Source organism: Rhamphochromis longiceps, linkage group LG2 (assembly GCF_057381845.1).
Source record: "Rhamphochromis longiceps isolate RC_006_pf linkage group LG2, R_longiceps_female_GT1.1, whole genome shotgun sequence".
Taxonomy (NCBI): Eukaryota; Metazoa; Chordata; class Actinopteri; order Cichliformes; family Cichlidae; genus Rhamphochromis; species Rhamphochromis longiceps.
This window is the reverse complement of record NC_140558.1, coordinates 7,375,037-7,389,896: the sequence shown is the minus strand read 5'-3', so window position 1 is coordinate 7,389,896 and position 14,860 is coordinate 7,375,037. Positions and strand designations below refer to the sequence as shown.

At 38.5% G+C, this 14,860-nt stretch overlaps 1 protein-coding gene across 5 annotated transcripts in view; it reads right to left on the bottom strand.

Moving 5' to 3' along the window:
• The window catches only part of ldb2a (LIM domain binding 2a), a 113,794-nt gene that overhangs the window by 26,516 nt on the left and 72,418 nt on the right, over positions 1–14,860 (bottom strand). For all 5 annotated transcript variants that reach the window (XM_085416269.1, XM_085416277.1, XM_085416244.1 and 2 more), the window contains exon 3: positions 12,865–13,037. In XM_085416269.1, the coding sequence (XP_085272395.1) occupies positions 12,865–13,037 (173 nt within the window). The remainder of the gene's footprint in view (positions 1–12,864; positions 13,038–14,860) is intronic.

The window sequence follows — 14,860 nt, the reverse complement described above, 5'->3', positions numbered from 1 at the left end:
AGAGCATAAACAACTGACAGAAACAAGCTTTTAGATCTTCATGCAGACTTTGGTTTGTGGATAGTTTGCACTTCAATCCACTTGTTAAGGGGCACAGTGCATGAAGTCAGACCTGCCATGATTAGTGTGTACTCAAGGAATAACTAAGATGAAGTATTTACTGGATTGTAAATATTCTTCTATTTACGCTTACTGGTTGCTGAGCTGCAATACTGGATTTCTTGATGTGTCTTCTTCTGCATAAAAAAGAAATTATTTATTTATTTCATTTTAAAATTTGGTTTTAATTTACTCAAACAAGACCAAACTCTTGGTCTGTGTCTATGCTCCAAATTGGTCTTAAACCTTATATAGTAAATGAAAAACTTGTGATTTTCTTTCAGTGATTGACACAACTGTCACAAAAATGCTGATACAGTGGTTTTATGTGTAAACGCGTTTAAGGGATCTGCATCGTTTGATAATAGGCTTGTCTGAGCTAGATAAGATTAGATTTGACTACAGAAATGTTTGGAAATAATCTGTGGTGTTTAATGGACAGTGACAACTCTCTTTATTTATTTAAGTTTAATTCCAACAGCAGTTTGTCCAGTGGCTGACCTTAGAGTTGAAAGGGAAAGCAGGGACACATCACAGCACGTAACAGACTGAAATAAAAATAGCTTCAAATAGAAGTAAAACTATGTATTTGCAAATTTAGGGATTATATTTACATTTTAGGATAAACTGATGTCTTCCATAAAGATTTAAAATAGACAGATTTAAAAAAAAAACGTTCTTGATTACCTAAAAATGCAGTTATGTGACCAACTTTCCTAACTCATTTAACTTTTGACATATACTGTATCACATTTTATTTTACTTTGAAACTACAGACATTGAATAAGTGTTAAAAAAAGAGTATATCGAAAATACACTTCCTACCACATAAGTCCAAAGTAATTAATCACTGACCTCTAGGTACCCAGACCATTTGGCATTATGAGTATGACAGTTGTAAACTGCCTCTTTAAACTGCTGCTAAATGTTAAAAAAAGAACAAAAAACAAAAACAAAAAAAAACCCCTCATAAATGTTACCTTTGGTCTTTTCTTTCTTTTCCTCCTTTGAAATAAAATGCATCATTGTCACTCTGTAGCATATAGGTTTTTACCCCCTGGGCTTATGAAACCTATTAAAAGCCCAAATATTATATATAATAGGCCAATTTGAGGGAAACGGGTATCTCTTTTACATCATTCCTGGGAGTCTGCTTTTAGTAGATTTGTGTAATTTACCCACCAGCAGTTAAATAACTTGAATTGTGTTTACTAGTGAGCTGGTATCTTCTGATGCGTTCCAGGTGCTGTAGCCTACAGTGAAATAACAATGCACTATTGATTCTTTTTTCCATAGTGCCAACAGTGAGTGTCCTTAGCACTGCATCTACTATTGCTCCTATTTCTCTCTGCAAGCTTTCTGCCTCCCTGAAACTGATAAATAAATTGGTAAGCTGCCTAAATCAGAACCAGAATAGGAATCCCGTTAATTGCCAAGCGCAATAAATGCGCAGGAATTTATCTTAGTGGCACTGGTGCAGAGACGCTATATTAACCACAAATGCAACCAAGGAAGGCTTTCTTTTTTCCCACAGATTCCAGAATAGATTCAATCATACAAAGCTATTTATTTCACCATAGTGAAAGTCAATCGGTTAAAATCTAATATTTCTCAGCATGGTTGTAACCATTTATTTTTAGCCAAAAAGTGTTCCCTTATGAAAACTAAAAGAAGGAAAATCCCCTTAAATTAAAAAGTGGTCCATTAAATGGTACGGCCCCTCGCAGAGAGTCCCCATTGATTTAAGAGCAGAGTCATAAATCTTCCACACAACGGGGCTGAGATCAGGGGATCTCCAGCTCAAAAGAGCAAGAAAGAATAACAACGTCCTGCTGCCGAGACAATATTCAATACTGTACCCTAACCTGGCAATCATTAATAACAGAGGAGCTGAAGGTCATTAAATCGATTAATATAAGACCTGATAACTACTTCTGGTGAATATGAACAAGATCAGAGCTGGCTAAAGTAAAATATATTTTAGCAACAAACTGCTGACATTGGTTATAGTTCTCTAACTCAACATGATTAGTAACTACTGAGAAGTCTGTAGAAATGCTGTTAGTAATAACGTACACGTGAATAAAGTGTGTTATATTATATATGTTAAGTCTGCATAAGAAATAAATCAGTCACTCAGAAACTGCCTCCTATATAAATATCTACTGGGATTATTAATTTTCTACTACAGCTACTACAACATTTAGTCATTTTGTTGACATTTTAAAGACCGCGTGATTGATCAATTAATCAAAAACGAAAATGATCAGCAATTACAGCCTTAAAGTAAAACATATATATACTCTAATGTTGCCCCAGGATATTTTAATATTCTCCATGAAAATTATAATCACCTTCCAACTGTGGGCCTAATTTAATAGCTGAAATTAACTTTTAAATCAACAAACACATTTTATTTATGATAATTATGACATGTGTGCAGATTATAGTTTAAACTTAAGAACAGCATTTCATTGGGATCTCTCAGTGGCTTTGCTATTAAGAGGTAACTGCAGTACTGTCAGTTTGACTGCTGGCTAGTTGTGATATCCCCTCCTATTCTATCCCCATGTTCCCTGACTGCCTCTTCTGGCTTTGAATAGAGGTTGAAATGTATATAATCTCATGGACCCTGGTGAAAAAAGTACAGAGGTGAATAAAATGTAATGGAAAAAAAACCTTTGCAAATTTATTATAGTAATCATCATGAAATTAAAACTTGAGATGTTAAATACTGTAAATGTAAAATCCCAGTTAAAGATGGCAGGTGCAAAAAATACCAACTAGTGCAAAAAAAAGGCTCTAAACCAACGCTGAAAGGGTAAAGATAGAGGAAATTGAAGAGAATTGAAGAAAAGATTATCCATCAAGCTAATGAGCAACATGCATTAGTGTGCATTACTGTACATACCACTGGTAATATAAACACCTGTGAAGGCACCATTAAGCCTCAGTGGTATACAATATATACATTTATAAATACATGCTGTCCCAAAGAAAACACTTTTTTCCAGGAAAGTCCTTGCTTATTATAGGAAGACCATCGCAAACCACATTCTACATATAACCTGCATAAAATCGACTTATATATATTTTATACAGCAGATTAATTCTGCCGTTACACAAAAAGGTCAGTAGGTGGCACTACAACAAGCTAGTGTTTATGAACTTGAGTCTATCGTTTGAGCTCATGGTTGACGACATAAAGTTGAGTTTTACTCCTTTGCTTGTTGGGATAGAAGGATGCTTTTTGTTTTGATGCTGATGTACTTCTTTTTTGGATTATGAATCTCCAGTGAATTAACTAACTGGGTTAGCACAGCAAGCATTAGCAGTAATTTTGTGTGGTTCACAAAATTACACTCTATCACAAACCAATCGGAGATGTTTATCTTAAACTGTAGAAACTAGTTTTTGAGTTTTATTTTCTGTCCTAGTATAAGTGGTCTTTGGGTAAGTATCATCGCAAAACACATTTGTATTTTCCCTCTTTTTGCAATGAGATGCATTCTAACATTTCAGTGAGAACTGGATTATTGTGGCTATTGTTCACAAAAGTGTATATTATTTGCCTATGGATATGATTCTTAGTCCAGTTCACTGAATTCATTATAGACTGAATTACGTTGTTGCATATGAAGAGCAAGAGAAACATGGTCACTAATGGTGATGAAGTTGCTGTACAATACATATACAATACAGGATATTTTCACTGCCTTGTTCAGGTTTCCTTTTTTAAATGGAGTCTGTTTCTAAGTGACCAGTTCATCCAATTGTAGCAAGCCAGGATTCAACATCCCCAGCCATGATGCACCCAACTTATTTGATAGTGACAGCTGCGTTGCCTCTGGACAAATAAGCTTATGAGATCTTAATACAACACACTACCCAAGTAGTACTAACAACAACATAACTGTCTACACACACACACCACACACTTGAACTGAAGAAACTGAAGATAACGCTGAACCTTAATGACTTGAGTATATGACTCTTGAACACCTTTAGTGTTATAGTGTATACAGTGTCACATATGCATATTTCAGCAGCATTGATCCATAATAGTGCATCCAATTGAAGCATTAAGTTGCATTAAAAAAGTTCCAATTTAGAATTTTTTTCCCGTTGAATTCAGAGTTAGCACTCACAAAGTTGTAGCATCCGTACCAAACCTGACTTTAAAGTCTACGATAGCAGCAGAACACATAAACTGTAAATAACTGTTGCATATTCATGACTTGCAAACCTGACCTCCCTCTCCCAAGTCACTTTCTCTAGCTCTTCCAAGGGGGAACACTGAGGGATTCCCAAGCCAGGAGGTCTCTTGGGTCAGCTCCAGGGTCTTTCTGGTACAACATACCCAAAACACCTTGACTAGATGTGCCTAGGAGGCATCCTAATCAGATACCTGAACCATCTCAATTGGTTCCCTTTGATGTGTAAGAGTAGTATTTTGTGACTGGCTGGGATCCTCACCCTATCTTTAAGGGAGACCCCAGCGACCCTTTGGATGAAGCTGTTCCTTCCACTTGAACAGATGCCCATAGGTATAGATAAGAAACTAGACCATTGTGTAAACAGACAATCTTACTTTTACTATACTCATCCATCCAGTACATTATTAGCACACAACTCAAAGCCAACATTAATGATATTATGGGGCTGCATGAGCGTACATGTCACTGGTAATAGGAACATTTGTGAAGGCACCAATAATGCTCTGTGATACACAGTACGTATATAAGATTTGGAATAATATGTGCTGTGTTCAGCTATGTTCTTGTCTACTATATCAAAACTACATTCTACATACATTTCAGCAGCATAAAGCCACAATAGTGCAATAATCAATTTGAAGTGAGAGGTCCTAAATCCTGAGTGCTCAATCACAATTTTCAACTGGGATGCTCCCATAAGTCAGATATACCACTCGGAGAGTCGCAGGAACCCTGACTTTGCAAACCATCTTGTCTGCGGGTAGAGACAAATTCAAGCCAACATTAAAATAATCACAGAAAAGCGTCTAAAGAGGCATTACCAACACATTTATATGTAAGTACATATTAGCCACCTAGCTTAATCATTTGGCATAGAAGCACCCTGAAATGTACCTTCCACGGTCACCAGCAACTTAAACATAAATATATCATCGCCCCCTGCTGGTACTGCAAATTCTGCATGCCATGCTTGTCAATTTCACGCATTGGAGAGGCAAAGCAAGCGTGTCTATGACACCCTTTGGCGTGATATCGTGTTGCACTGGATAACGATCAACATCTGATTCCTGAGATAAAAGGAATGTGACATTAGATAGTGCGGGTGCTTAAATAGTCCAGACCTGTAACACACTGAAAACATTTGATGCATTATGAAGCAGAACGCATGTTGAGCTGAAAATCTATATCAAGTAAGAATGAACAATACAAACCCTCATCAGTTCCCAAACCCTTACATAATCCAGTATTGTTAAAAGAAGCGGTGACACAGGGGTACACAAACTCCTGTCCCAACTATTTTAGGTAGGTTGCTGGAGTCGCATTAAAAATATTTATTTTTTACATGCAGTTGTTTGTTTTTATTTATGATTTACAAAATTTCAGATTTTTTGGGACATATTTTCAGAACCATAGTAACCATCAGTAACCATTAACTATTCATTCTGTTGTTTAACAACAACCATTATTAAATAAATAAATAAAGGCATCGATAAATGGATATTGATAGATATGCACAATTAATACATACAATTATAAGAAACGTGCGGTAGACACTGCTGGCCACATTCAAAGCAAAGCATATATCAGGAATAACACATCAGCTAGTCAATTTCTCACCAAGGAAAAAAAAAATCCACTCAGGGAATTAAATTTACTTCAGCTGAGATCACTGTGTCACGAACTCGCCTTTTCGCCTTTTGCTGTTCGCTCACCTCCCAGCATGCACAAACCCCCAGCTGGGCACCGGTAACAAGGGCCGTGCCCCTGGAGCTAACACAGACTGGTCAGGGAAAGCGAGGCCTGCAGAGAGTGAATAGAGGTGCTGGGATACCTGGGGTGGCTCGGAGGTTGGGAGTTCTTGGTCAAATTGGCACCCTGTGTCACCTTGTCAACACCTCGCTGCTTTGTGGGCCCGCCACAGAGTGTCCACCAGCCCCTGGAGAAAGCCACCCACTCTAGTGTCCTGCTAGCCCAACCCGTTCGTTAGTCTGTAGCACCACACGAGATTAACAACAACACAAAGGTAAAGAAAAAAAAAAGAACACATGAATTCATTAAACTGTACTAAGCTTGTTCAAATACTGCTGCCTGCTCTTTTTTCATCACAGATTGTCCACATTATGATCAAATGTAATCATTAAACAATACGTAGTGAGTGTAATTGGTCATTTATTGCTGCAATAGTAAGTAATTTATCTAATATTTCAAAACAATATGTTAAGCAAAATACTACATTTAGGTTTCCATATAAATCCACTTGTAAGTTATACACAATGGGTTATGTCTCAGTTGATATCAGTGGTTTGACAGCCACACTAATACTCTATGGGTCATGTTGATGCAAAACAGTCACAGAAGTACTGGAGCGAACAATCAACAGTGTCTGAAACAAAATACAAACCATCTATGAGAACAAATTCCCATTTAGGAGCCGTGCACTTTAACCATCTTACCTGCGGGTAAAGCCAAATTTAGAACACATACAATCCTGGAAATGCTGCATGTACCTTAAGAATGAAGGAAAATGCAATTCAACCCGAGAAGCCTGTGTGCAACCTCAGTTCATAATTTTAATATTTAGGTTTTTAATAACAATAGGCATTAAACAGACCTGGAAGTTTATTTAATACAGTAACTGTCGGATTCACTGGGGCACAACAGAAACCCCAGGAGGCTAACCATGGACCACTACATCACTAGTTTTTGTTCAGCAAAGGATATTTGGTTTGTTTTTGTTGTTTGTTTATCCAATTTTCTGTTATCTATCTACTATTTAGTCTACAATGAAAAGAACGAAATGCCCCTGAAAGCATTCATTCTGATCATCTTACTCTTTCATTTTAGTGACTACTCATCAATTATATTTGTAACTACAGTGTTTTTATTTCTGTTTGGGAAGATGACCGAAACTATGAAAACAAGAAGAAATTTTTAATAAAGCAAAGCAAAATTATTCTTTCATTGTGCTCAAAATTAGAAATTTTGAAAGACAGAGAGAGGTAGCAGCAGGAAAGGAAAGAGACAGATATAGGCAGAGAGAGCGAGAGGGAGAGCAAGAGAGCGAGTTGGGAGCTGGGGATGATTTCTCTAGGGATGAGGGGTGTGTGTGTGTGTGGGGGGGGGGGGGGGTGCAGGGGTAGGGGGGTGGTGGGTGAGTGAGAGAGAGAGAGATGTGGAGTAGAGAGCAAAAGGAGAATGAGCGAGCCAGCAAGCCAGGGAGGAGGATGAGAGACGGGGGGGAGGAGGAGGGTGGAGAGGGATGGTGGGGAGGAGGGTGGTTGTGGTAGAGGAAAGCGAGGCGAGGCAGAGCTGATTGAGATTCGGGCCTCCAGAGCTGCAGGCTCGCTGCTGCTGCTGCTGGGAGCTCAGGGAGAACACGCTCAGTTATTGGAATTTTTTTTCTAATGAATTAATTCTTCTCATCCAATTTAGGTGAAGATGAAAAGAGAGCAGCGCTGCAAGCATCAAATTTAGCTTTTTGTTGACCGGGCCGGGGCAGTTCTGTTCCCGTTCTGTATGGTTAATATTGGACACTTGTAATATATTTTGTTTTTGGGTGGGGTGGGGGGGTGTTGTTGGTGTTATTCTTTTTGAAAAGACTTGTTTACAGAACTGCAGAAAAACATTAAAAGATATTTCCTGTATGTGTTACTGGGATTGTTTACTCATTTACTAATATAATAACACAAAGAGACCCCCTCAACCTACACCCAACCTCCACTCAGCCACTAACCCCTACATGAATACAAAATTGACTGAAACACTGGGCTCATGTGCCCCCTCGCTACAAACTTAAATGCAGGCAGTCTTGCATGTTAATGTACTCCAACATAGCACACAAGCAATTAAACCAGGTTTCTTCATGCAATGTTTATACACTCTACCTATGCAAACATAACTTTTTTTATAGATAGGACATGTGTTTTTTTGCCCCCTTTCTTCCTGCAAAACACTAGTATGCTTAATAACTTGATCCTATCATTAAAGTTTTATTTATAAAATGATGTGCTGTAGATGTGAGCAGCTGTCAGTAGGGCTGGGCGATATGGCCTAAAATTCATATCGCGATATAATTTGAAGCATGTGCGGTAACGATATATATTGCGATATATTCTTTTCTTCTGTATAACGTATTTTCCACACTATAAAGCACACTTAAAATCCTTTAATTTTCTCAAAATCTCAAAAACATTTTGGCGTGCAGAAATCTGTTAAAAAATGTTTTAGTACAACTTTGGTAAGCCGCACTGCTTGATGGATTGTCAGAGCATTACGGCTGCCATAGTGAGGAGCTTTGCGGAGTAATCTGGGTCCAAAAAGGTCCCAAAGTCAAACGAACACAGAGTTAAGAACGGTCTAAATTCTTTAATTTTTAATAAAATCATCAGTGTTGCTGCTTTACCAGGTGTAACAATTACGTTTAACATCCAGGCATCCATGAAAACAGAAGTTATTAAATTTAACGGAGTTAGAAGTTAACAGGAAGTTAGCTCGCTAGTTTCCACCTAAACATGACATACCATGTTCTGACTGAGAGATTTTTGAAACTAAGTAAAACGTACAGCTCTGCTACCACTTCCAACATAAATGAAGACAGGAAACTAAACAGCAGTGGCGTTTGCAGGGTTACTGAAGTTGGACTACCTGGTATATAATGTTGTGCTACGTGATTGCTAGCAACACAGGTATGTTAGCATAACATTAGCACAGTGAAGCTGGAGGATGAACGCCAACTTTTTTCCACTTGATAAAAGTTAACGTGAGGGATTCTGGTGGTCAGGGACAAATGCAATCGCATAGCAGGATGCTATACACGGGGCAAACGTCAGTCAGGAGAACAACTGAGATCATTCATCCACAACACAAGGTTAGTTATTAAAATACTGCAACATAGAGCAGCTGCGAGAGAATTCAGCATTAATGTATCAATGTTACGGAAGTGGAGGAAGAGCAGTTTTTGGCTTTCCCCATATTTCAAAAGTGCTTCATCTCTTTGCTATGACTGTCTGCATAATTTGCAGATGATAATTGTTGTAGCCACTGCGATGCTTTCGACCAAAACAGGCGCAGCTTGATGACATCATGAAGCGGTATAGTCAAAATCTCTATTGTTGACCAAATTTATATAGTTTCTATCGTATATTGTTTCTATCGCCCACCCCTAGCTGTCAGCAATGAGACTATCCACGGTTTTTTAAATTATTGCTTTTTATGGCGCAGTGGCTGCTGGTTTACTTTACTTGAGGTATATGTTGAAGCACAGATAGAGCCAGTACTGGTGGGACTGCGATGGCCTCAGTGAAACAAGTGTAATCAAAAAATGAGGCATGCCTTGGTTACATCAAACTACATCTGCCAGCGACACCCCACAAGAGTCTTTCTGCAGGATGGTGGAGTGATGTGAAAGTCAAGTGAATTCTGATTTGTCAGTTCACCGTGAGGTCGCACTGCAAAAAAAGAAAAAAGAAAGATTGTATCTGATTTGGGTGCGTACAGACTGTGGGGTTGCAGCAATCTTGTCAGTTCACTGCAAACCGCACAGTGCAACATGGATCTACTCGTGCAGGACGTCAAGTTTGATGTATGCAGACTCTATGATGATAATAAGTACTGAATGATAGCCAACACGCGCATCTGTTATTTCTCGGCTATTTGTTTCCAGGCTACATCCTTATTGTTGCAGTCACGATAACAGCTGGAGAACACATCATAAAAACAAGGCTGCTGCTGCCACAACTCAACTAGAGTTTCTTCTTTGTTCGAGTCCAAACATTTTATTTTCTCCATTGTACTGCCATTTATTTAATATGGGTTTGTTCTGTTTTGTTTTTTTTCTTTTCTTTTTTTCTTCCCAAGTGCCTTGGGAAGTTGGCCAGTGCATCATATCCATATCGTACTAGATTCTTCCTGGTTGGTTAGTAGACGCAGGACTTGGCAGCAGTCACGCTATGAGGTGTTCATTTCTGGCACTGTCAGAGTTTAGGATTTTTTTAGTCACAAGACTGTTAAAACAGCCAACTTTGAACTTCTTTCTCTCCATGATGCAGGAGCATTGCTTTGGAGACACTACCAAAGATAAAATTATGATTCTTTCACATCCATCAGCTTTTGACTGAGCCAGCCCAAAATTGTAGTGTACACCTGGCTTAAGGATTGCATATGAAAGTGGGCCAAATCAAAACATCACTGTCATTGTGTTATTTGCACTGTCAGGAAAAACAGATCTGAGTCAAAATGAGCCAAAAAACCAGCTTTTAGGCCACAACTGTCAGCAATCTGAATATAGACCAAGATATGTCTGATGGCTTATTGGAAAAATACATTATTTATCCAATCCCATGTGATTTGGGGCTGCTAGCTAACCACCTGTTTGTTAGTGAAGAACCCCAGTAGTTCAGTGATATGAAAATCTGTATATTTGCTAATGTTCAGTAATTTCTCTTTACAAGTGAGAAAGGGAAGGTGGAAGTGGATGTTAGTAAAACTAAAAGCAGTTCAATCAACTTAAAAAAAATGTTTCTAACAGAGCATTCAATATTATTAAATGTTTTTGTGTAAACAATATCATAATGTAGAATCATAAATGTGATCATATTAGTTTATTCCTGACTCTCAGTCAACTTTCAGAGAGCCCTGGCAAATTATCTTGCTCAATCAAACTGACAGGATACTATCAAAGCAGTTTCTATAGGTTATACATTTATGCAAAAGTTGAAACTACTTGAAATTGAAATGACATAATACTATTGTATGTCACTTAGCATTAAAGAAAATCCATGTCAAACTATTTGAAGGGTTTTCTCAATTCAACTTAACAGCTAAATGCAAAACATCAAAAGATAAATCAATGCCTTATTATTAGGAAAAAGATTACCCAAAGCCAATAAAGTCTGTGAAATTGTGAAGTCTACTTGTTCTTAAAGCTAAAAGAAATCTATGCCCATTGGCAGATTATGTTTATTTCTTTTTAGAAAATAATTTGCTTAATTCACCCTTTAGCCTAACAGCCTCTGGCAGATCACAAAGCTTAATTTTGCGCTCTGCACAATACACACACTGACACACACACCCACGAGTGAGTGTATGCTGTCAAGTCCTGAAAACAAGAGGGCGTATAGCTGTTTAATGTCAGAACAATCCGGTCTGGTGCTTCAGCTCAGGGTTCATGGTACAGGGAACATGGAATCCCTTTAGCTCGGCTGCTCTGCGCTGACAAGCTATCTGGCCTCAGATTCATTTAGACAGTCAGCAGAAGAACACTAAGAGTCAGCGAGCCATCTAGATCAGACTGTGGTGAAGCAGATATTCACTCCAGCTCACAAGGGATTTCTCTCCCACAAGACAAAAGCAGCTGAGCTCATCTTTAGTGCTTTCAGAAGACCTTGGTGTCAGGTTGGGATTATTTCACCTGTGCAATTTGTGTTTCCTGTTACTGCGAACTAAACTTTACTCTTCAAAAGTCTTATTCATGTCCCCCTAGCAATATCTTCGGAGCATCTGGAGGATTAGGAATCCAGCATTAATATGAGCAATACCAGTAGATTTTGAGGTCTAGAAGTGAAAAGAGTAAATATGAGCATATTTGATATTTACAGTAGCTTGGAGATATCTGGCCTAAGAAAATTCATGTAAGGTGCATGTTTAGACAGGTATAAAATATGTCATATTATTAAAGCTGCACTTTTGAGTAATGAATGTGTAAGATTTAATATTCACATCTAAGCACATATCCACTAAAACAGGACACAACTGCAGGATTCCTCTAAAAAATTAAAGAAAAAGAAAAAAAGCTACGAATCGACTGACTGATAGTGAAAATAATTTGCTGACTCACTCAGACTGGCCCTTGGTGCGGCTCTGCTCACCCACCATCTAAAAAAAGCTGTTTTAATTCGTCTCCTTTTAAGGGCACCTTTCTTTTAGACCAAATTTCCTCAGTTGCACCTCATAAGCAAAACATATGAACAGCAGATATGTCTGCCTGAGATGACCACATTAGGATATCCACTTTTCTAGTCAATGTATGAAAACAAGAGTAGAAAAAAAAACTGTTGATATCTTTAGAGTATTGGAGTGTTTAGAGCAGTTTCTACCTCACAGAATTGATGGTACCTGCAAATATAATTACTTCATGACTTGACACTTTTATCATGTTGAATTTGGGCATCAACCATTCTGCCAGTTGCCATGTGACAGAAAATAAGGACAAGCATATTAAGTTACTTCAATTTCAAGTTACTGTAACTAAAATGTCACACAATCTTTAATATTTTTCCCACAGATATCAGAGATGAACACTTGAAATCTATGCAAACTAAGTGGATAACCCATAAATTCATCATATAATTAATTCCACAGCATAAACAGTAAAGCCCCCAGATGTGACTTCAAAACCCATGTACAACATGAAAGTGGATAAAGGGGGAAAAAAAGACTCAAAGGGTGTAAATGAATTTGATCTTTAACCAGTTAAGTGGCTCGCCTGGGCCATTATCATAGCCTGTGATCAATTATTCATGTTGGGAGAAGCTCAGGGGTCAGGTGTTACCTTTGTAAACATTGGTTTCCCGTGCTGGGTGACCATGGTGCACTGATCACAGTCCAGGGTAATGCAGGAGTTGTGGAACGACTCCTTGGAGTGTTTAAGGATGTAGTGGAGCTCAGTGACCCCTCCCTCAAAGACTGTGCTGAAATAACGGGGGATCAACGTCCGGCCGATTGCTGCGAGGAAACAAAAGAGAGGACAGAGCTGAAAAATACAGTCAGAGCCCAAATATGAAATGCCGAGTGGTGGAGATAGGGAAAAATATACGGCTATTACTGTAGACTATAATGCTATTGCTACCATCACTCTGTCTATACTTGCAACTGCATAATTTATAGACTCCTACTCTTATACTGTATGCAGCATATAATGTACAGGCTATACATTATATGACTTTTCTGCTGCTAGTTTCAATGTATATGCATTATACAACAGCTTCTGTATAGATACTACCAGAACCACTCCCTTTTCTAAAAAGGGATAATTAGCTTGTTTGTTTCTTGCCATGAGGTAGATGAGAAGATTGATGCTACTCTTAAATCTGTCAGTTACTGAGCTGGAGCGGTGAGACAATTAGCTTAACTTAGCATAAATACTTGAACCAGCAGGAAGCAAGAATCCTGGCTGTGTGCAAAGTTCAAAAGCTCTTAAACCACAAATTAGGTTAACGTTTTATCTACACACTTGTGTTTGCATACAGATTAAACAAATCAGATACAGTCTATCAATTAATAAACTTTAGATGGGCATTAAGCATTGGTTTTGGGGACATCTTTGCTTTTACTTTGGCAGGAAAACTGGGGATGGAGACAAAAAATGTAGGAGAGAGTGCAGGAAAAGAACATGCAGCACATGGTGCCAGACTGACAGTCAAACTGGATCCAGTGCTCAGAGCATATGGAGGGTTGCTGTATGAACCCCAACCACTCGGCATTCGGGTCAATCCACCAGGCACTATGTTCGAACTTTGAACAGAGCCAGCTTGGATGATTTGCTTTTCTTCAAACCTCACAATAAGGTAATCTAATCAACTCCTGGCTGAACACATGTACAGCGGTATCAATTTTCTTAACTCATTTTCAGAGAGAAAGTGGGAAAACTGACAACTGTTCTTTTAATTTGATGACTATGAGCATGGATTCCTTCAAAACCATTTTATAATTTCACAAAAGAATGCAAACCTCTTGGATATCACATGCGTAAACCCAAGCAATCACCCAAAACCTTTGCTTTGTTGCTTTGTTTTAATTTGATACTATCTGATATCACCGCTCTGAATGCTATAAATACTCATACACCAGCAAAGAAGGTGTGATCAGACTGTGAGATAACTTCAAATTCAAATTCAAATTCAAATTTTATTTGTCACACACACACACAACCATACACAGTATGGCATGGGGGTGAAATGCTTGTAGCTGTACAATGCCCGACCATTAAATGACAGAAGAAAAGTTTTACAATATTTACAATTTACAGTTTACTACAAAAATTTACAAATTAACTTAAGAATTTTCAGTAAAGAATGTGCAAATAGCAGAAGAAATTATAAAGATAAGGATTATAAATTATAGGAATTATGGATTATAGGAAATGTGTGGTGACGTGTGTGAGAGTCCAGTCTTATAGTGACGTGTTTGGGAGAGTCCAGTCCTACACCTGGTTCAGGCCCCGAATAGCCTGGGGGAAGAAGCTCCTCCTCATTCTCTCTGTTTTGGCCTTAAGGGAGCGGAAGCGCTTCCCAGACCTCAACAGTGAGAAGAGTCCATTGTTGGGATGGGAGAGATCCATCATAATCTTCCTAGCTTTGGACTTGGTGTAGATGGACAGCAGGTCAGGGAGCTCTGATTGAATGATGCGTTCGGCTGAGCGCACCACCCTTTGCAGATCTCGTCTGTCCTGCTTGGTGCTGTTCCCAAACCAGGTGCAGATGTTTGCCATCAGGACGCTCTCGATGGTGCAGGAGTAGAAGTTCTTGAGCACCTTCAGTGGCAGATGG